General features: G+C 41.2%; 1 protein-coding gene across 3 annotated transcripts in view; it reads right to left on the bottom strand.

The window, feature by feature from the left end:
- The window catches only part of C6H10orf90 (chromosome 6 C10orf90 homolog), a 162,617-nt gene that overhangs the window by 42,882 nt on the left and 97,015 nt on the right, over positions 1 to 22,720 (bottom strand). For 2 of the 3 annotated variants that reach the window (XM_060241428.1, XM_060241429.1), the window contains exon 4: positions 9,492 to 9,782. The exons of the other annotated variant lie outside the window; for it this stretch is intronic. In XM_060241428.1, the coding sequence (XP_060097411.1) occupies positions 9,492 to 9,782 (291 nt within the window). The remainder of the gene's footprint in view (positions 1 to 9,491; positions 9,783 to 22,720) is intronic. 3 annotated transcript variants of the gene reach the window in all.

Raw genomic sequence — 22,720 nt, 5'->3', positions numbered from 1 at the left:
CATGGGAGAGTCATGATTGTTGGCCCCAATGTGATGATGCAACTTCTGGTATGAATCAGAAGTGATGTCAACATGCTCGTGGGGATGTTCTAGCACATGACCAAATCTTTACAGTTAAACCACAAAAGTTTGGAATGAGTGCTAGAGTGTTGCCCAGGTACAACAATGTCACTTCCAAGTCACACTGGAATTGTACCAAAACGTTTGGGATGACAATTGGGCCCTCCTCCCATTTCACTGGCCAGTTTCCTTTCACTGGTCATCTGACCGGTGCTGGCACATCTCTCACCATAAATTGGAAGGTAGGCCACTATTTTTATTGCAATATAATTGATTCCAAAGTGTAGTTTAAAGAGACTACAGGTATTAAGCAAGTATGGGCTTATTCGGTGCCTAGTTAAGGAACCGTCGAATCATATGAATGCTGCCTTGAGTTCCATGATGAAAATAAAATATTATAAATGACTATGACTTAATGCTAAAAATGATTTGATGAACTCCATCTAGTGAGCTTGAGGAAGAGGTAGCATCTTAACCAAGGACTCAGCTCAAACTCTTAAAGCAGCAAAACCATGTGCACTTATTCAAGAGGAAGCTTCATTGAACACAGGGGGTCTTACTTCTTGGTAAATGTTCTTAGGATTTCACTGCATGATATTATGCTATTTCAGCTTTCATATACTTTGAGGCTATTTAGATTTACTACATTGATCATGGAAAATAAAACAATGTGATTACAAACTAAATTTTCACCAGCCAAATTAAGATTATTTTCTAAATCTTGTAGTAGTTTTTTTTCACCACTACTGTATTGATTAGCATACTCTAAATCTCTTCCTCAAAAATGCAGACCAATTAGTTTGCTTGACATAGCTGCTAAGCTATATAGTAAACACCTGCTGTCTAAACTTGAGGACTGGGTGGTTGAGAATCAAATTATTCACCCTGTCCAAGCAGGTTTCTGGAAAGGATTTAGTACCATTGATCACTGCCAAACACTCCATCAATTGACCCTTTCAGGTGTTCAAGGCCCTTTGAAGACTTTATATGTAGCTTTTGTTGATCTGGCTGCCACCTTCGACTCAATTGATAGGAGCCAATTGTGGTCTAAACTTGCGGATATGAATATTGATAACCGCCTACTATTTCTGCTCCAAGAGCTACATAAGGATACGTATGCCCAAGTCAGAGTTGGAACCTTTGGCTCCCTCACTGACAGAATTCAGATTTGGAAGAGGGTGAAGCAGGGTTGCATGCTGGTCCCCTTATTATTCAACCTCTATATCAGGGGTGGCCAATGGTAGCTCTCCAGATGCTTTTTGCCTACAATTCCCATCAGCCCCAGCCATTGGCCATGTCGTCTGGGGCTGATGGGAGTTGTAGGCAAAAAACATCTGGAGAGCTACCATTGGCCACCCCTGCATATTAATAGCATAGTTGAGAGCTCAATTCACCCCTCCCACTTTGGGCCATCAAAAGATTTCTGTTCTACTTTATGCTGACAATATGGTCCTAATTTCACTTACAAAAATTGGTCCAAAGAGATTATTGCATCAACTAGGGACTTTTTGCAAAGAAGTTCACTCTATCAACTATGACAAGACCAAAGTAATGGTTTTCAGGATTAGCATACTCAATAATCCTATTTTTGTGGCGTTACTATTCTATGAGAAACTAATAATGCTAAAGTATAACTCAATTCATTTAAACCGTAATCCATCTAGTATGTTTTAAAATGTTTTCTTTATGTATAATCATGCTTGATTAATCTTTTATGGTAAATGTTTCTTGCATACGTTATAACCCAAAAGAGGAGTTTCTGTCCAAAATGTGAATGGCTATTTGCAAAAATACAGGATTAATCCAGAATAGCAAATTAAAATCAGAACACCCTTAAGCACCACTTTAACAAGTGTGGCAATAAAGATGGGCTCTCCTGCCAAACAGCATGATTTGCAGCATTAAACATCTGGGAAGAAAGCCTACTTCAGATTGTTTGTATCCAGTGATCAGTTGCAGTAAAGAGAGAACACTTTTTCTCCCATGTCATTCTAGAAATTTGATGCCACTTTCCAGAAAAACAAACCAACAGACAAAAACAAAAAGTTGGTTTCTGCACCTGTTTTACAACCCTCATATTGTTTCCCTTATTTTAGCACATTTGTACTGAGCCAGGAAAATTGTTCCCCCTGAAGTGAGGGTTGACACAAAGGCACTGGGCACTGCAGTGTGCTTTGGTGAGCACTGTCTTCCATATGCAGTGCCATGTCATGGTTGCTTCATGTGCTTATATTCCCACTGTGCATACAGGTCTGTTCCTCTGAGATTTGGGCACTGGAGCTCCCACCTGCATGCAGAGTGTCTGGATTGAAGTAAGGAATATGGATCAGGAACTGCTATTCTAACACAATTCTTTAACCCAGGATGCAGCACAAGGAGATCTAGGGCAAGTTTCAAAGATTAGTGGGGTTTTTTGAAGATACTAGAGTGGGTGAAAATAAGCAATAGCACCCCAATGAGCTCTGGTGGTCAGGATTCACTGAGAAGTGAGGCAGGAAGGGATAAAATACGGACTATAACTGAGAATTGATGGCAACTGTCTGGAAATTAACAGTGCAGTCCTAAACATATTGGTGTCCTAAACCCATATACTTCCATGGGGGGGATACTTTCATTTAGGATTGTACTGCAAAGTGAATGGGCATGGAAACACAGTTATAGCATGCATTTGCATTTATTTATTTATATCCTGCATTTCTGCCCAGTTTGAACTCAAAATGACTTTCAGAACATCTTTCTCCCCACCTCCACTTTCCACAACAAAAACCATGTGAGGTAGGCCAGGCTGAGAGTTTGTGAAACGCCCAAGGTTACCCATAAGTGGGGATTTGAACCTGAGTTGCCCAGGGTCCTAGTATACTGCTGAATCTCCTACACCATACTGGCTCTCAATCTGTGACAATCTTTCTCCAGACCTGATATGTGTGATGATGTCCTCTAAATTATGGAGCTCTAGAAGATGCCAGAAGAGTTAGAGTTGGAATTTAACATTTTGATGCATGTGGGAAAATTCATAAAGGTGGGTTTCCAAGTGGGCTGGTTTTTTCAAAAATAATATTATACAGATATCTCTCAATTGTCTGTGAAGATGAGTTTGACCCATCAACTATCTTGTCAGTCCATACCAAAGAAAATTACAATTCTGTAAAGCAGGGGTGGCCAACAGTAGCTCTCCAGATGTTTTTTTGCCTACAACTCCAATCAGCCCCAGCCAGCATGGCCAATGGCTGGGGCTGATGGGAGTTGTAGGCAAAAAAAACATGGAGAGCTACCGTTGGCCACCCCTGCGGTAAAGGAACCATATTTAAAAATGTGTACCAGAATGTAAAAAAATACAAAACAAAACTGTACAAGGAGGTGCTAAGGAAATTCCATTTGGAAAACTGTATAATCTTATATCTGACTATTAATAAGGCACGTTGTGAGGAGAAATACAATGGGCACTAGAGTGTCATGAATGAGTGTCATGGCCTTGGCAAGGAGGCTGGGGAGGTAAGGGAAAGATAGAGGGAGAAAAGGTATGTTGAAAGGCAGCTGTTGGGAAGGGAAATGCAGAACATGGGGAAATGTGGAGTAGGTTATCAGAGAAGGGGGTAGATTGAGAAGAAGGGACTGGGCAAAAGATATGGTGTAGATTGCTTTCCAACTCCTCCCCCCTCTCTGCAGCCTCTACCTAGGAAAAGTACAGTCTTTCTCTGCAGTGGGGACCAAAGCAGCTTACATCATTCTCCTCTCCCCCTTTTCATCTGCACAACAACCTTGTGAGGCAGGTCTGTAACTGGTCCAAAATCACCCAGTCAGCTTCCACCCAGGGTACAGTGACTCAGACTGTACCATTTTCTCCAGGGGAACTGATCTCTGCCATCTGGGGAGCAGTTGTGGTTCTGAGTGATCTCCAGGCCTCACTTGGAGATTGGCAACAATGTTCCCCAGGAAGAAATGGCTGTCTTAGAGGGTGGAATTTATGGCATTGTACCTGTCTGAGTTCCCACACTTCCTCAAATCCCACCCTCTCCAGGCTCCACCCCTCAAATCTCCAGGAATTTCCCAACCTGGAATTGGCATCCCACTCTCTTTCCCAGCCAACCATCAACCTACCTTTATCTGCCCTGCTTACTTCAGCTTTCAACCTCCTCCCCCTACAGTTCAACAGCTGTCCCTTTGGTGTAAAGTAAATAATCTTATTTTAAATATAAATAAGACGAAGGAAATTATAGTGGATTACAGGAAGAGTAGTTTGGACACCCAGCCGTTGTTTATTGATGGTGTTATGGTAGAACAGGTGACAGAATGGAAGTTTCTGGGAATTACCATGAAACAGGATCTAACATGGGGGGCAAATACTTTAGCTCTAGAGAAAAAGGCCCAGCAACGACTATACTACTTAAGACTCTTAAGATCACTACAACTGTCAGGGAGTCTGCTGGTTGCCTTTTATCGTAGTTCCATTGAGAGCATTTTATCTTATTGCCTCTGCGCGTGGTTTGGGAGCTGCACGGAAGCAGAGAGAAGGGTGCTCCAAAGAGTGACGAGAAGAGCACAAAAGATTTGTGGATGTTCTCTCCCCTCATTGGTGGATCTGTATAATATGGCATGTAAAAGGAAGATACAAATGATCCTAAGGGACCATACACATCTGGGCCATTTGCTTTTTGAGATCTTACCGTCAGGTAGACGATATAGAGTGTTGAAGGCTAGGACAAACAGATTTAAGGACAGTTTCTATCCAAGTGCTGTGGTTAGGTTAAATGCAGGGTTATGAAGGATTATCTGTTTTAGATGTATTTAATGGTTTAAATGGTTTTAATGGTTTTATGAATGTTTAATGGTTTTATGAATGTTTATTTAATGGTTTAAATGGTTTTAATGGTTTTATGAATGTTTATCCGTTTTAGATGTATTTAAATGGTTTTAATGGTTTAAATGGTTTAATGGTTTCAGATGTATTTAAATGGTTTATGAATATGTGTGTTTGATGTGTTGGTATGTTTGTGGAAGAGCACCTCATTTCGTTGCTCTCTTTTTGTTGAGAACAATGACAATAAATTCATCTATCTATCTATCTACCTGCAGCCTTTTTCAAGGAAAAGAACAGTCTTTTCCCCACAGTGGGGACCAAAGCAGCTTACATCATTTTCCTCTCCCCCTTGTGATCCACACAACAACCCTGTGAGGTAGCTTAGGTTGAAAGTATGTGGGTGGTCTGAAATCACCCAGTCAGCTTCCACAGTAGAAACCTGGGCCTAGCAGACCCTGCTCTGAAACACTGACTGACATGTCGCAATGCCTGTCATAGGGAGGTCGCTGCTGAACAGAAAAAACAGCCAGGCCTAGTGAAGTCATGCCAGTCAGGTGGTATTAAATCACCCAGAGGGTGCTGCCAGGCCTAGGGTAGGAAACCTCCAGGTGGAGGCTGAAGATCTCCTGATATCACAACTGAACTCCAGACAACAGTTCTCTTCCCCACTGGAGAAAATAACTGCCTTGGAGGATGGATTCTATGGCATTATATTCAGCTGGGGCCTCTCCCCTCCCCAAAGTCTGGCTTCCATAGACTCTAGCACAAAATCTCCAGGAATATTCCAACCTGGAGCTGGCAATCCTTGTTAGGACTGGCCTCAAGGAGTTCCCCCTCAGAGGACAAAATAGGCCTGGAAAGAGCCTCCCCCCCAATCATTCACCAACAGAACCAAGCTTGGTTGTAGAGCTGCCAGGTTCAACTCAGAAAATACCTGGGGACCTTGGAGGTGGAGCTGGGAGACTTTGGCGATGCAACCAGGAGACTCTCCCATTCACCCCCCTATAAATAAAAATACAACAGCACAGTTCTCCTGGATACAGTTTTCATTTCCTCAACCCCCAGCAGTTGGCTGCATTTCCACTAAATGAAAGTGAACACACACACATAGACTCTCACAAAGCAGCCAACATAAATACAGTTTGCAAGCACACACTTTTGTGATCTCAGTGAGAGAATTTACTCACTGGAACTGATGAATGTAACCATCTACTGTATTTCAGCCAGCTTCTTCAGAGTAACAGGAAAATGAAAGTAAGCAGCCCAGGGGGTGGAGTTTTCCTCCAAACAAGCAGAGGGACTCTGCTCACTTCTCTTCTAATCTTAAACACAAGACTCCATTTTCTCTCTCTCTCTCTCTCCCCCCCTGTACCTAGGATAAAATGTTATTGTTCTGCTGCCAAGGGATTTCATTTTTTTTTATTTATGTCTCCCTAGCTGTTTGGTTTTCCAGAGGAGGACAGGGATGAGTCCTCAGTCTGTGGCTGCTTCCTCCTACCAATCAAGGGCAGGCTTTCTTTCTCTCCTCTCCAAAGCAGTGCCTCAATCCACAGTCAACGGAACACAACAGACGTTGAGTGACGGCTGATGGGCCAATGTTTGATGAAGTGCACACCACAGCCAATGGGATAGCTCCGTTTTGCCAGTACCACTATGCTTTTATTATAGAAAGGATTTTGAATGGGCTCCCTAGAGCAGAGGTGGCCAAGGGTGGCTCTCCAGATGTTTTTTGCCTACAACTCCCATCAGCCCCAGCCAGCATGGCCAATGGCTGAGGCTGATGGGAGTTGTAGGCAAAAAACATCTGGAGAGCTACCCTTGGTCACCCCTGCCCTATAGTACTAATAAAAAACCCAGAATAGGCTAGGTACAGATAGAAGGCATTTTTCTCCAGAGCTGAGAAACCTTCCAGATTTGCAGAAAAAATCAAGAGATTTTCTTTTTTTAAAAAACCCAAAAACTGGGAGAAGAGGTAAAATCACCCAAATGTAGCACTATCTGCACTTGCACAGTCAACAAAAAGTAAAGGAATCTCACTACTAGGGATGTACATCTGGAGAAAAAAACCCAGTCTTTTTTGCTTCACATTTCAGAAAGGGTATAAATCCTATTATTTGATGGTATTCGAGTTCCCTGGTACCATTTTTGGAATCAGGTTGGGGTTTTTCTAGAACTCCAGAATTATTTGGGTTTTGTTATTCCCTATGGGGGGCTTTTATGGATAAGTAGCTTGGAGGGTCAACCAAATGACACTAAAATTGCAGAGGAGCTAGTGCTGCCTGTATGCTAACACCCCTCCCCCCCAAGTTGCAACTGCATTGGACCAAGTGATCCAACTCTACAGGCCCCTGAACATGATGCCCCCAGCCATCCTACTTACAGTAGTGCTGACCGGGAGGGGAAAATGACACTAGAAAAAGGCCCTAAACAGGAGTTGCCATCCCAGACCAGGTGAAACTCATGTCAGTGTACAGCTGCCAGCCCTGGTGAGATTTGCACCAGCAAGAAACTGTCATTCCTAAATTGGGTGAGATTCACACTATCCAGGATCGGCCATGCACAGGTCAGGCAAGATTTGAGCCAGCTACAAGCTGCCTTTCTGTTGCCTTGGAAACCTAATAGGGAAAAATCAGGCCTGGGATCCTTAAAATGCTACCCAGATATTCCCAGCTATTTCCAGAAATATAGGGAACCTGGATCCTGATATTCCGGAGAACCCCAAATACTGTTCTAGATATCTGAATATATCAGTAAGTTATTCTGGGGGTATTTATTCAGACTAGATAGATTTGAGCACACAGCCCTACTCTTGGATTACATAACAACCAAAAATACATTGTTAATGATGGCAGAAGAGTGTGAAGGTGGCTGCCTGTTACATTCAGGGGAAGGAAAGGGGCAGTAAGAGTGAGCTGGAAAAGGGGGGGTGGGATTAAGGAAAGTAGTCGGGCAGGCAAGGAATGTTAAGCAATAATAAACCAAGCAATAATACTTAAGACTGAAGTTCAGAAGTTTAGTTACTGGAATCAACAGTGTGATAACTTAGATAATGCTCCAACAAAGGTTGAATGTGAACTGAGGCCTTAACTACCCTTGCAAGGAGGTGGAGATGCAAGCCCTGCTTTTCAAGGAGCATGTTAGTACTTCTTAAAGGCTTTATGTCAATAAAGGCTGACTTGACTTGACTACTTCTTAAAGGTGGTGGAGGCAAGTATTCTGCAGGTATTAGGGTGGTTCTTGGCTTTGTGAGGACTGAAGAGTCGGGTGGACAGAGATTTCAGCAGGCTTTGCAGTGGGGATCCAGGGATGTATCCCAGGATAAGAGGGCTGGCTCAGCCTCTTGGAGCTCCTCAACCAAAGCTCTTCTTGCACACCCAAGGAGGTGACTCAACTGCCTCCTTCAGGTGCTCAGTCACCTCATTGTTTACATCTTTGGTCTTTTTGCGCGGCAAGGAGGAATCTGTGCTCTGATCCATGACACAAGACAGTGGCCACCACCTTATATCCCTTGGGTTTATACGTTATCATCTTGCCATCATGTAGTTTAACTGGGGTTTTAATATTTTAATTATATTAAAATTATATGAAATTACATAAATCATATGAAATCATTTCTTATATGTTTTGCTGTTACATTGTACCTTGCCCAGAGCCTGCTTGTGGGGAAGGGTGGGATAAAAATGAAATAAAATAAATAGCCAGCTGATGAACAAGTGTTTGGGCAGGGAGGACATCCAGGGAGCTGCAGGCTCCCTTTAAGTTTAACATCACTGGTGCTCAGTGCTTGCTTCCTCAGAAAATCCTCTTTCTTAGTACAAGAGGAGGGAGGGGAGGAAAAGGAGGGGTAAAGAGATGGTAAGAAAGCAGCCCTTTAAACACAGAGAGAAGTGCCTAAGCAAAAGATGTACCCACTGCATCCTACCCATTGTGCAGTTCTTTTTTGTGCTGGGGATGCTCTTCCTTCACTTCACCATGGAGCCATAGTGATCCAACCTACTGGGGAGGAGTTATATGCCTACATGCAGCTTCTCCCCACAACCCCGCAAGTGTTTCTAGTATTTCTAGGGCTGGAACTCACCAAGGCTACAAAGGGTGGATTTTTTTAACCATTACTAAGCGCTACTGAAAGATTTGCCTATATTATAAAAGAACAAAAAAGGGAAATAAACCAGATTCTTTGCTCTTCTGTGAAAAACCAAATAAAGCAAGCAGGGGTGGAGTCAGTAGCCAAAAAAGAAAGTGGTGGTGGTGGTGGTGTGGAATGAAATAATTTCCCTGTGAGCCTCTCATGCAAATAAAGCAGATTAAAAAGCAGTATGTTGTTTCTAAGGATGCTGTATTTCTATTTCTTATTTGGTCTTACAGGTTATGGTCAATATCTACAATGTATGCTATCATTTCAGTGAAACACAGTGCAGTCCTAAACATGTTTACTTACAAGAAAGTTCAATTGAGCTCAATTGGGCTTACTTCTGAGTAAGTGTGCTTAGCACTGCAGCCTCAACCTGTCTCTGAACTTCTTTTCGGCAGCATTTAAAAGCAGACATGTTCCTCATTAAATCTGTTGTACCTTTTAGTTTGATCTCATTTTAACATTCAGAGCTGCACACTAAAAGCTAAGGATGCAGCTTACCTTTTGGAAAATGATAATTCCTGTGGATATCATTCTCATCCAGTGCTGTTTTTAATAAAGCCTTTCCATGACACCCATAATCAGAAACAGATATTTTTGGTTTTAGAAAGCTTTGGGCCTGAATCTCTTTGGACTTCAAAGTGCCTTTGGATGGATATTTGTCTTTCAAAGAACTCCCACCTTCTGCTGTGAGCTCATGCTTGGATGACTGGTCCAGAAAGGAAGAAGGTGCTTCATGATATTTGTCTCTCTTGCACTGTTTTCTGCTGCTTCTCAAGAATGCTTGTGAGTCTATTAAAAATTAAGGAAGGAAAAATCAAAGCAAGACATAGGTAGCAATGTTTAAGATATCCCTTTATACTCAAGTTTCCTTCTGCAGACTTCCTTTTGATGTTATTTGCAGCACTGCTGGTATCATTTTTATTAAAAGTTTTAATTCATTAATATATCCTCACATATTTGAAACGGTGATGCTGTGTCATTGCAACCAGAAAGCAGCACGAGATCATTAGCCTCTTCACTTTCCTGCTCCCTAAACTGCTTTTAATCATGTTATTCTCTTCTCTAACAAGACTACCTGTGATTACATATTAATAGCTTCCTAGCCAGCATATATACCAATGCCTTACTTCCACAGTACAAGATTGTACACTATGCAACTTTAAGAAACCTACTGGGAAAAATAATTGTTAAGAACATAGGACATGCTTCATAAAATGTACACTGTCAGTATAAACCCAAATTTATTTTGTGAACACATTCCAGGGGCTCATTGTAGGTTTTATCCAGGTGTTCAACCACAATTTGCCTTTATCCAGTATTTTCTTGGCAGAAATTTGCCACAAGAAAAAACTTGACTTGTAAAGTTGTCGTCAGGTGTTGGGAAGGTGATTTCCACAGGATGCTAGTGTCACTTGGGAAGAGTTTCCAGACCTTCCGCTTAATCTTCCTGGTTGACACTACCTGGCTTGGAACGAAGCTTATCAGGCAAGAACTAGAACTTGTTCAGCCTTTGATGGCAACCAATCTTCCCTTGCTGGCAACTGACAGGCAGCAGCACCTTTTGAAGACTTCAAAGGCAAATAGTGGATACAGAATTTGGTACAGAACAGGGGTAACCATACTTGCTTAACATAAGAGCCACATAGAATAAATGATAGATATCTGAGAGCTGCAAGGCATGAACATCAGATGTTTGAGCGCCACAAGACATGAATATTGGATGTTTGAGAGCTGGAAAGAAGGCAAATAGATAGGGGAGGGAGGGAGGAGAGAGAGGTGGAAAGAAAGCAACTTTAACTTTAAATGCATTCTCCAAGCTGCTGGCTGACTTGGAGAAGTGATTTAAAGAGAGAAATGCCTTTTCCAAGCTGGCTGACGGGATGGTGGGGGCTTTGAGAGCCAAACGATATGTGGGAAAGAGCCAGATGTGGTTCTCAAGTCACAATTTGGCCACCTCTGGTACAGAATATAATCAAGCAATTCAATTAAAAGGAAAACTCTCAATGGTTATTGCCATGACTGTTAAGAACAAGCATAACTGGGATTCTCAGGAAAAACAGATGCTTAGTTCATGGAACACTGCTGATATATCCACTTCCCATGATTTCCTCAGGAATATATACTTGAAGGGAAACTAGAATCAGATATCCAAGACAAAAGAATGCCATGTCTTTGTATATTCCAGTGTGCCTGCTTCTGCATATTTTAACCAAAGAAGACATCATGCTGCATAGGAGCATGAGGAACACATGATGGCATCTATGACAACTCCAGCTGGATACTTTTGAAGGCCATTTTAATGCGAAGTTCAGTCAGTAGTAGAAACAGGACTGTAGCCAAGTCTACAGATGCTCGAATAGTAATTGTACAATTCATTAACTGTACATTAACGTTAAGCACTACCACTCAAAGTCCTGCATGAAATGGAGTCCCTTTCTAGAATTAATTCCAACATTTCCATGTAATACACTTCTGTACCCACCTAAAGTGCTATCATGTGACTCCCCTCACCCTTCTTCAAAGCCAGGCTTCTCAGTGTGTATCTGTGAAGGATACTGGGAATCAAAAACATATTTGAGGATACTTTTCGAGGGTACACTGGTGGGTTGGTAAACATAACAGCAGATGAATATAATATCTTCCCTAGTAACAACAGCTGTAGCAGTACAGTTCAGGGTTGCAACCTTCATTTATGAAGCTGGATAGGAGCTGTACCAACATAAAAATGGGTATGCTTTTCTGCAGATTTACACATTGCATATCAAAGCCTTATTGCTGTGGATTCCATACTTATGGTTTTAGGTTTCAGAAGCCAGGTTTGAAGCTACAGCAAAAAAGTCAGTTCGTTCTTTTCACATATAGCATTAGTTAATATGTATTGTGGGGTGGGTGTGTGTGGGATTCCACAGGGTTCAACTAGACATTTTTGGTGTGTTATGATCCTAAGGTGTTCACATGTATCCCTATGCCCTGTGCATGGAATCAAAGAGACACAGAACTAGCCAGACTAGAAAAGGAATATTTTGCTAGGTATAAAGTTAGTCTGTACTATGTTACTATACTTGGAAGAGAAAGATCTTCTATGGGTGTGCAAATGGGCTATTTTTCTCTTCCTGCACTGGTTGCTTAAACATTACTGAATTAAAGTAATAGCTCTTCTTGTCAAGAAAATAAACTGCTCTCTTGGAGACAGTAATTTTTAAAAGCCTTTAAGGGGATAGTTATTTGGCCTACATTGAAAAATTTGGCTTTAGCAAAGGTGAACTTGGAAATCAAAGACCTGTCTCAACCTTCCATTATTGGACAAGGTGGCAGAGCTACTCCTGGGATTTCTAGATTATTCATCCAACCATGACCCATTTCAGTATTTATTCCTTCCACCCTAGTCTCTTCTATGAATATTATTCAAGCAAGAGCCACAAGGAGTCAGTGGCCGGTTCAATAATCTCCTTTCTTAACTGGATTAGAGTAGGTCGCCTCTTAATTACAGAAGCAAAGCGGAAATAAAACTTTTTTTAAAAATCCATGGAGAGACTTGGTCTGCTTGGCAATAAGAGTTCTCTCATGCTGTGATTTCTATTAAATTGTAATGGTTTCACAGCAAACTCTTTCTATAAGCAGGGCTAGTTCAAGTTCTCTGGAGCCACTCAGCTGGAGCTTCATTTCATGTAATCATTCACTTCCCCGTCTCCTATGTTAAGGCCAGTTCTATAATTAAGCCTGCAAAATCCACATATCTTTTGCAAGACAACAGCTTTCGACACAGAGAAAGGATCAGTGGAGCACACTGAGAAAATAAGGGTAGCAGAAATATCTGCATGAGAGGATGAGTAGGGTACAGAGTTACAAGTCTGCAAAAATAGGTTAGATTAGGCTAGGTTTATTTGATTTATATTTTGCCTTCCTCAACAAGCACTGGAATCTGATTAATAAAACAATGGTAAATGGAAAGCCAGGACATGCGACTATGTGGGACAAGCAAAATATTTAAAATTTCCTTTCGCTTTCATATGCATTCATTGCCTCTATTATATTCCCACCTATTTTCTTTGCTACTTTTGCAGCATTGTATGATATTTTTGTGGCATTCTAACTTTTATGCCTTTAGGTCACTTATACACAAGAAAAACAGGCTTCAGTGTTACTGTCATTTTTACTACTGATTTTCATTTATTTGATCTGAGGTGACCAGAATTCTGGTCTGAGATGAACAGGAGATGACCAGAATTCTTTACCAAGTGCTACATAACCATAAATGAAAATCTCAGTGTTTGGATCAAATCAGAGTATTCATGAAGTTAGGTAAGATCCCCAAAATATACTCCTAAAATGTGGGGAAAGCATTTATTTAAAAGCTGTTTTCAAAAAGAAAGACATGGCAGAGTGATGTAGATGGACAATCCAAACCTGCTGGTAGAAATGGCAAAATGATAGGGATTGTAACACTGTGCTAGTATAGCAATCAAGTATATCCCAACTTCTGAATTTATTAACTAGTTTAGCAAAAATCAGAAGCAGATAGTAATGGTAAAATGGGTTGCTATGTTGGTTTCCATTTAATGCTCAAGTGGTTCAAATAATAACACCAGGGTCAGCCAGGTCTTTAACCAGACATTTCTGATCTGTGTACTGAAGTTTGTTGCAGTGAACCACTTGAAGATTCTGAGTGGAAGGGAAGTGGATAGCATTGTATTCTTCAGTATGATTCTAGTATTATTTTCTCCAGTATGACTTCACTTCCATAGAATCTGTGGGTTATCCCTGATTTGGCTTCCAGGTTTGGCAAACTATTATCTCCTGGTCTTTTGTCTTTATAAATGCTTTTGCTTTTCTACTTGCCTGCTTCTTATCTGCCTTTTGTTTCTTATTTGCCTTCCTTCTGCCTTTTTTCCCCAGCATTCCTTCCCAAATTCCTTTGGATGGAATCCTTGACATGCCCTAGGACAGGGGTGGCCAATGGTAGCTCTCCAGATGTTTTTTGCCTACAACTCCCATCAGCCCCAGCCAGCATGGGCCACCCCTGCCCTAGGATTAGGGCCAACCTGCTTATGAATTGATTTATATTTTGCCAAATTATATAGAACCACTTTGGTGCTTCTGCCAAGTACATTCTGTGGAACTTGAATCAGCACCCCCTCTTGATTGTGGTTGCAGTTTGGCATGTACCAACACTGTATGTGCACAGCTGCATTTCACTGAAACAATGTTTGAGATGCACTGAACATTACTTCATGGGAACTGAGGACAATCCTCTAAACTGGACATGTTAAATTGGAGCTGCACTGAACATTTCTTCATGGGAACTGAAGACAAGCCTCTAAACTGGAGGTGTTACGAGGGCTGGATCTGACACAAATGTCACTTTATTGGGCTAGGGTATGTGTGCCATAAAATGTAACACAAGTTGCTAGAAATATAAACTTTATAAGGGTGATTTCAGATATCAACTGGCAAAAGCATGTGAAGGACAATAGCAGGCTTGATTGGATTAGGAGTGATATGCAGAGGGTTAGTAGACATGGTGATACCAACGTTGGTAATGAGACAGAAAACCTAGGTCAAAATTGCATCCAGGAGGATGCAAGGAATACATGGACATAAGTCTGACATTACAAACAACAACATCCAGTTGCTGATCTAAGGGTAGTAGTGCTCTCACAAAGGGATTTCAATGGGAGATTAGAGAGACTGCCAAATTGCAGTTGATAATGAAGCTCAAGACAATGCATCTTCCTGGACTGAATTCAGAGCTAGTTTTTCTATCTCATTACCAATGTCTGCTATTATCATTTTGCATCTGAAATCAGTCTACTCTCCAAGATATAAAGACCAATCTAAATGTTCTGTTTGCTAATTAGGGTCTTTTTGAAAGAACATCCAGATAAGAAAAAAGAAATCCATTTAAAAAAAAAATCAGAATAAACCAAAATAATTTCCTTAATGTACATTGTGTTTGTCAGAAGAATCCATCCATCTACCCACCTTCTCACCCACCCACCAAGAAGAAGTGTGCTTGCACACCAAACCAGCTACCAGGAATAAAACGTTGTTGGTCTTAAACTGCCATGATGGAACTCCAAATTTGTTCTCTCTCTCTCTCTTGGCAGAGTGATGGGGGGGGGAGGAGCAAGCCCCAGGGAAGGAAGCGGAAGCTGGCCTACTGGGTCCCATCGGCCCTAATCCCAGTCCTCCTCCAATATTCACTTTGCTCCTTTACAGGAGTAGTTTTGTAGAAAAATAGGTGGTGGAGCTCGTCCAAGGATTGTTATGCAGCTGCACCTACTGTTCAATGTACAAAGTGGGGAGGAGGAGGGGGAACCATCAGAAAGGTTCAGGAGCTGAGCTCCTGCTGAATACGAGGCCTGCTTCTTTATAATCTAATGGTCTCACTGCCTCCTTGTCTGGGAGTACTTTTTATTACTGTTTTATTACTTTTTATTATTGATTCATTATCTCTTAGGCAATGTGTTCCTCAGGGTTTTTAAAAAATTGCTTTATTGTTACATTAGTTTTGCATAAATCTTGCTTTCACCCAGCATTGCATTAACCAAATCAGTGTCAGCAGTTTTACTACAGTAATACTATAGTAGTAAGACTGCTTACACCAGTAAAGACTTGGATTGCTACCTTCAGGATTGGAAATACCTGGAGATTTGAGGGTGGAGCCTGCGAGAGTGGAATTTAGGGAGGGGAAGAGCTTTGGTAGGGTGGAGGAGGATGGCACCTGGTCACAGGAGCAGGCAGCAGGTGCCCCCCTCCCTGTGCATGCTCCGCCACCCCCGGTGCCCCTTCCAGCCACTGCTGCACTCACCCTTGCCACCACCTACCTCTCTACCACCCTCTTCCACCTCACTGTCTTCCTGCCTTCTTCCCCATCCCACTTTTGCAGCTCCTCATTTATTTCCACACTGGAGCCCGTCCCTTCTAGGGATATCCAACTCATTCAGCATGGGTTGGTGTTTGAAGCAGTGCCCTGAAGACCGAGAAGTTTTCTGGGCAAGCATATTCACAACTCCCCCCATTGCTAGCCCCAGCCTAAGCCAGCCAGCAGTTTGGAGAACTGCTGCCAATTGACCTGGGGTTGAGGCCTGGCTGGGGGGGTGGAGGAAGCAGGACACAGGGGACTGGGAGGGCTCTCTCCCCCATGTCTTCTTTCTCTCATCTGTTTGCTTTCTTTCTCTCTCTATTTCTCTGTCTCCCCCTTCCTCTCCCCCATCTGTTTACTCTCCCCTCCCTCCTCTTTTACTAGGAAAGTACTTCTCTCCTCCCTCCCTCATCTATTCTTTCTCTCTGTCTTCCCCTTCCTCCTCCACTTGTTTACCTTCTTTTCAAGTCTCTTCTCTTCTCTTCCTTCCACCCCCACCCCAATGGCATTTGCTTGTTTCCTCAACCAAAAGGAAGGTATCAACTGTTCAAGACCACAATTCAAATTGGGTGGGGAAAGACAGTTTATTTTGCATTATGTTGCCATTCAGAATGTGCACACAATGCTATCAGTAGCCCTGAACAGAAAAAGACAGAATCCTGGATTATCTTCTGCATCCATGTTTGCAAATTTCTTGCTGACATGGTCTGATTGTTTAGAGGAGTGGGGGGCACAAGTAGGTAGCCTTGCCTAGAGCACCAAAAAGCCTGGCACCATCCCTGACTGGGATTTGGAGATAGATTAACAATTCCCAAACCATGTGCAATGAGAGTCTCTGCTGTGACTTGAAAGATTAAGCCACCATGCTGGATGTACTATTCTAATCCCCTAGAGTGAAGCAATGCTTTGTGAAGCATCGACTCCCCCCACCCCCATCACTCTGCCAAGATATAGATGATATCACTCTGATGGAGGAAATACAGATGTACTGGGATTCCCTGATACACTCTGCACTACAGTTAATAGTTGTGAAGAGACTCCCAGGAGCATTACCAGTGTTTTACCGGGAAGGAATGCATGAACTGGGGCTGTCTGGAAGTTGCAAGGAAGATGCTTGGTCAATAGCTGATTAAGAATATTTGAATATGAGAGCCAGTTTTGTGTAGTGGTTAAGTGTGCGGACTCTTATCTGGGAGAACCGGGTTTGATTCCCCACTCCTCAACTTGCACCTGCTGGAATGGCTTTGGGTCAGCCATAGCTTTTGTAGGAGTTGTTCTTGAAAGGGCAGCTGCTGTAAGAGCTCTCTCAGCCCCACCTACCTCACAGGGTGCCTGTTGTGGGGGGGAAGGTAAAGGAGATTGTGACCACTCTGAGATTCAATGTATAGGGTGGGATATAAATCCAATATCATCTTCTTCTTCTATCAGGTCTTTATGAGTGTCTGATGGCCGGAGTGTTCCTGAAAGTGTGCCTCCACTTTTAATCCAGAGAAACCTGTTCCTAAACACCCAAAAGTCTGTGAAACAAAATAGTCTTAACATTTCATCAAGCTATTAATATAAATGTAAGACTATGATGCATTCAAACTTGAAATTTAGTGAGGAAATTTCTACGTTTTCAGTCGTTAGCAGGCAGTATCTCTCCCCCTCCTGTAGGAATTAAATCTAACAGATCCCTAAGGAATTGACCAGGACAGGAGATAGAGTAAACATGCATTCATTGATAGTTACAAAGCGAAGCATCCTGTCCTGTGGCTGTTTAGCCTCCGAGTGGTAATACTAAAGTGGTGACACTTAGAAATATCAGTGGAGTAGACTGTATCATAGCCATAGCAATTTAAACTACTAAGCTCCATATTCTAGTTAGTGCCTTATACTTGGCAAACACAAGAGTAATTTGTGCAGTTGCATTTGGTAAACATCTTCTTTTACTAATCCCGTCTTTCAAAAATGACCAAAATCTGGCCCTTCCCTTCATATGAATACAGCAGAAATAAAGCAAAACAGCTGTCAATTAGTTATGATAAAGAATGCAGATGCAAATAATGTATAGGAAACAAAAAAAAAAAAAACACCCAGAAAGCTGCTCAGGAAGCTGAGATCACAAAGCTTACTTTTCATATTCCAGGAACAATTTCAGTTTATTCTTTGGGGAATAAGGAATGTATCACTCATTAGGACTATCTAGAGTTGTATTTCTAGCTCTCCAAGCAACAAACTGGAAATATATGCAACCCGCAGAGAACAGCTAGAATTGCAATTGGATGGAGATAGGTTTTTGCTATTATCTCAGTTGAAGAAAGGCTTTCATGCTAATGAAAAAAGACATAAAAGTCTAATGCAGCAAGAAACGTATAAGAACAAAACCGCAAAGAGAAAAAGCAGGATGCTAACATTAATAAAATGTTGAGTATACATATGAAAGAAAAACAAAACTTATGAACTGCATGCTACGGAGTTTCTAAGAGCACTCTGATTTTCAAGTTATTTAGAGTTCTTGAACTTTAATTCTAAACATCCTGGGTTGGGTCCAAATATTTCTGAACTGGATCTTTTCCATCTTCTTCATCAGTAGCCATTTGTAAACACTAAGAAAATTTGATGCTGAACCTTCCTGAACTAACACCCTGTGGAATGGGTGACCGACAAGGAATTGGGTAACATCAAATGCCTGCTCTCTTGTCTGAGTAAAGTGAGTCTGGCTCCTATGCTTTCTTCCCTATCTTTCTGCAGCTCTCCACCCAATGATGGATGGCATTTTGTTCAAAAGGGCCTCCTGAGCTTCAGTAGCTTTTGAAATGAAGTTAGATTATTTACACACAAATAGCTTCACTGGAAACTATCAACATGCTGAACTTGGACAAGACAAAAGCGTAACTCAAAAGTATGTTTGAAATATATTCTAATTTAAATTATTAACTAAAATAGAATTCTGATTGTAATCATCACTTAATAGAACAAGACTGGTCTAACATCTGGACTGCTCCTAGTTATACGTCTAGCATATATAACATAAAATACCAATCTATTATATTAATAATGTGATGGTATATACCACTGTCAACTTTGCATCATATTAGACATGAAATTGACCCCTATTGTAACAAACAGTGAAGGTTAATAGGAGACTACATGCATTGCTGCTGGTTGTGCCATTTTATAAAACAATTATGGCTCCAAATATCTCAAGAAATCAAACAAATTGTTGATATAGACTTATCTATGCATCCTGAGATATTTCTCTTAGGATACAGGTCAGATCCCACACACAACAAACAAAAAACTAAAACAGTCCATATTCTCATTTCAGCCTCATGCACAGTCATAGCATCTAGGTGGATAGATAGAGTGGCACAACAAACTATGGGAAAGTTTTATTATGTTAAAAATTTCAGCAAATATTTCTTCTTTATCAGTGTGGCAGGATTTATTTTGGGTTGGCCCTCTTTATGAAATTAACCATACTCTTTATGAAAGTAGCCATAAAGTGACAACAAGGATTCTAAGCTATTCAGCACTGTCATGCATTCATATTGCTAATATCAGGCACTTAGATGGAGAGCCTAAGTAGAAAATCTAGGTCAGCAAGAGAGTAGAAACTAGGGGAAAGCTGAGTCTTCTGAGGACAGGGATCTCCTTATATGGTATGGAGAGGAAGTAAGCAACTGGCCATCAGGATCTGCAGTACTGGAATGCATAACATCAGATCCTATCTGATGAGATGGATTTGAGCCTTTAGAAGCCCTGGACTTTTGAGCAAAGAGGGCTGATGGCATGAGAGGCAGGGACCTCTATGCTGCTCAGCTCAGAAATTAACAAGCCTTTGTTAATTTCAAGTCTGATCTGAATAGAGACAGGAGACTGTCCTTAGGCTGGTCAGGTCATACAAAAGGGACTTGGGACTTAGATTTTAAATGGAAAAATTTAACTAATAGGGTGAAGTCCCTGTTGGGACTTATATTTTTCAGTATGCCCTCTGCTTCATAGAACTATGCTTTCTGCTTGACTGAATTCTAACTGTGTAACTGTTTTGTTTTTCTATCCATAAGCCTTCTGTCTAAAGGAGAAACTGAATTGTACTAATGGTATCTAAACTGTTTTGCTTTTCTATCCATATATTTGAAGCCTTCTGCCTAAAGGAGAAACTTGGAGTCTATTAAACTGTTTTGCTTTTCTAAACTTGGAGTCTAATAAAGTTTATCTATGAGGTGTTAAAACTATTCGTGTGTATTAGCCTTTTGATAACTGCAGGTTGTTTTGGTAACCACAAGTTTTGGTTTTGGGTTTGTGTTGCTGGGGGTACAAAATAATTCCGGCAACAATCAGAGGTTCAAGAGTCAAGACTAATTGCAACTTGGTATCCTATTGTTAATTATCTAATTTTGAAAGAGATTATTCCTAAAAACAAACTGTACCACAAAATGCTATATTTCTGAACTAAAAAGTCTTATTTTAACTTTAATTGAGGATGTCTTACAGTCTAGTATTGGTGAACAGTATTCTTAGTTGTTGTATAATTTCATACCATTTCATTTATTGTTACCTATTTTGATGGATTGCGGATATATTTAATCTATTTTTATTTTATATGATTTTGTTATATCGATTCTGAAATAAAGTTTGAAAAATTAAAAAAAAAAAAGAAATATATCCTAACTACTTTACACAGAAAAAGGCCAACTAAAATGGAAACAATCAACATACAGAGCTAAACCATGGCCTATTGCAGAATTCTTTTTTCCTTTTAAAAATTCTTAAAATAAGCAACCAGACAAAGAATTAGCTCAAAAGCTTGCACACACCTCTGTGAATCTTGGTTGATCCTAATAATTGCATAGCTTACTCACCTTGTTCGTATTTTTTCCTCATAGACTGACCCAGTTGAATCTGTGAGTCATATAATTTTATGGAGCAAGTAATGCCTGTACTCTACTCATACAAAACTATTTTCTGCTGTTCTACTTGGTATTGGGGGGGGGGGGAATCTGCTCTTCAAAATACCTTAAAACAGTGATATTTGCTCAGTGGCCTGAAAGCCACATGTAGCTCTTTGACATGTCCCCACTAAAATTCAGGAAAGTGATTATGGCCAGTAGTGCTTGCATTTCACAAGTACCGGTAATTCCCACCTTGAAACAGCTGCATGTGCCGAAGTATCTGATTGTTATTGTTTTGATGTGCAACCTGTATTCAGGACAAGAGATTATTGTTAGGACAGCATGTGGAGAAACAAAATGGTATCCAGTTGGCAAATGTGGCCAATGAGGATGTTTTTTTTATTTTCCTGTCTCTTCAATCTGTATGCAGAACATATCATAAGGAAAGCTGGATTAGATTTAAATGAAGGTGGAAGATGGAGTAAAAAAAATTGGTGGAAAGAATGTTAACTATTTGATATATGCAGGTGACAACATATTACTGGCAGAAAACAGTGAAGGTTAAAGCAAAAAGTGCCAAAACAGGATTACAACTGAACATCAAGAAGACAAAATTAATGATTACTGGGGAATTACACAGCTACAAGGCTGCCAACGAACAAACTGAAATCGTTCTATATTTTCTATTCCTTGGCTCTATCATCAACCAAAAGGGATTCTGCAACCACAAAATCAGCAGGATAAGACTGGGAAGGCAGTCATGAAGGAGCTAGAAAAGTTTCTTAAGTGTAAGGATGTGTTGCTGGCAACCAAGATCAAGTTAATTCATGCCATGGGAATCCTCTTTCATTTCATGGGTGTGAAATTGGGCAATGAAGAAAGCTGACAGGAAGAAAGTAGATTAAAGAGAGTTTTATAGATACCATCGAACACCAAAAAATACAAACCAGTGGGTTCTAGACCAAATCAAGCCTGAATTCTTCCTAGTAGTTAAAATGACTAAACTGAGGCTATCATACTTTGGTCACAATATGAGAAAACAAGAATCAGTGCAAAATGCCAGGAAAAGTTGAAAGCTGCAGGAAAAGAGGAAGACCCAGCAGGAGATGGATTGATTCCATCAAGGAAACCATGGCCCTGAATTTGCAAGACCTGAGAAAGGCTGTTAACAATAGGATGATTTGGAGGTCTATAGCAGCGCCCGCCTCACGGACTCACTGGATCTCTTTAACTCAGTCTCTTCGGGGTATTTTACTTTGTTATCTGATGAAAATATAATTCACTTCGTAGGGGACCACAGCAGCTTAGTTAGTTTTTCCCCAAAATATAGGCTCTCGAGAACTTTAACTCAAACCACAGATTTATTATAACACAAAGTCTTTAACTTGGGAATATGGGAGATATTTACATGGGCTAACGTTACTCAGTTGTTTCAGGCTTTACAATAACTTTTCCTTTCTTGAGTCTCTCAGCTTCACAGTTCACAGTTTCTATATAACACACTCTCCACCTCTAGCAAGGTCTGGCCTCTTGGGAATGATGTGCCAAGTCTCACCCCTCGACTGGAGCCCTACTCCTAGCCCTTCTGGTGTCTCAGACCCACATCCGCTCCCTCAACCACCTCACTAGATCTTCAGAGTTGTATACAGGTGTCTGTGACTGTACAGGTCTTGACTGACTCACACTTGTTCCACACACAGCCCTCTTAGCTGGTTTTGTTGAGCTTGCAGTCAGCTTTTCTTCTCTTGAAGACTTTCCCGCCACTGTCCCAAGCTCTGTCAAAGAATCAGCTGCCCTCTCAGCCTCTGTCAGGCTCCAACTCTGACAGACTTCTGACAGGCACCAACTCTGTCAGACACCAACTGACTGAATGACTGCCTCAGCAGTTTGCTGTCACTCACAGATTTTCCCTCCCTGAGAGATGCGAGCACTCTGGCCCACACCCTCAGGTCACCTGACGCAGGCCCTGTGCGTCTTCAGTTTCT

The sequence above is a fragment of the Heteronotia binoei genome, chromosome 6, assembly GCF_032191835.1.
Source record: "Heteronotia binoei isolate CCM8104 ecotype False Entrance Well chromosome 6, APGP_CSIRO_Hbin_v1, whole genome shotgun sequence".
NCBI lineage: Eukaryota > Metazoa > Chordata > Lepidosauria > Squamata > Gekkonidae > Heteronotia > Heteronotia binoei.
Note: the sequence above shows the minus strand (reverse complement) of the source record. Positions and strands in the feature narration are given on the sequence as shown.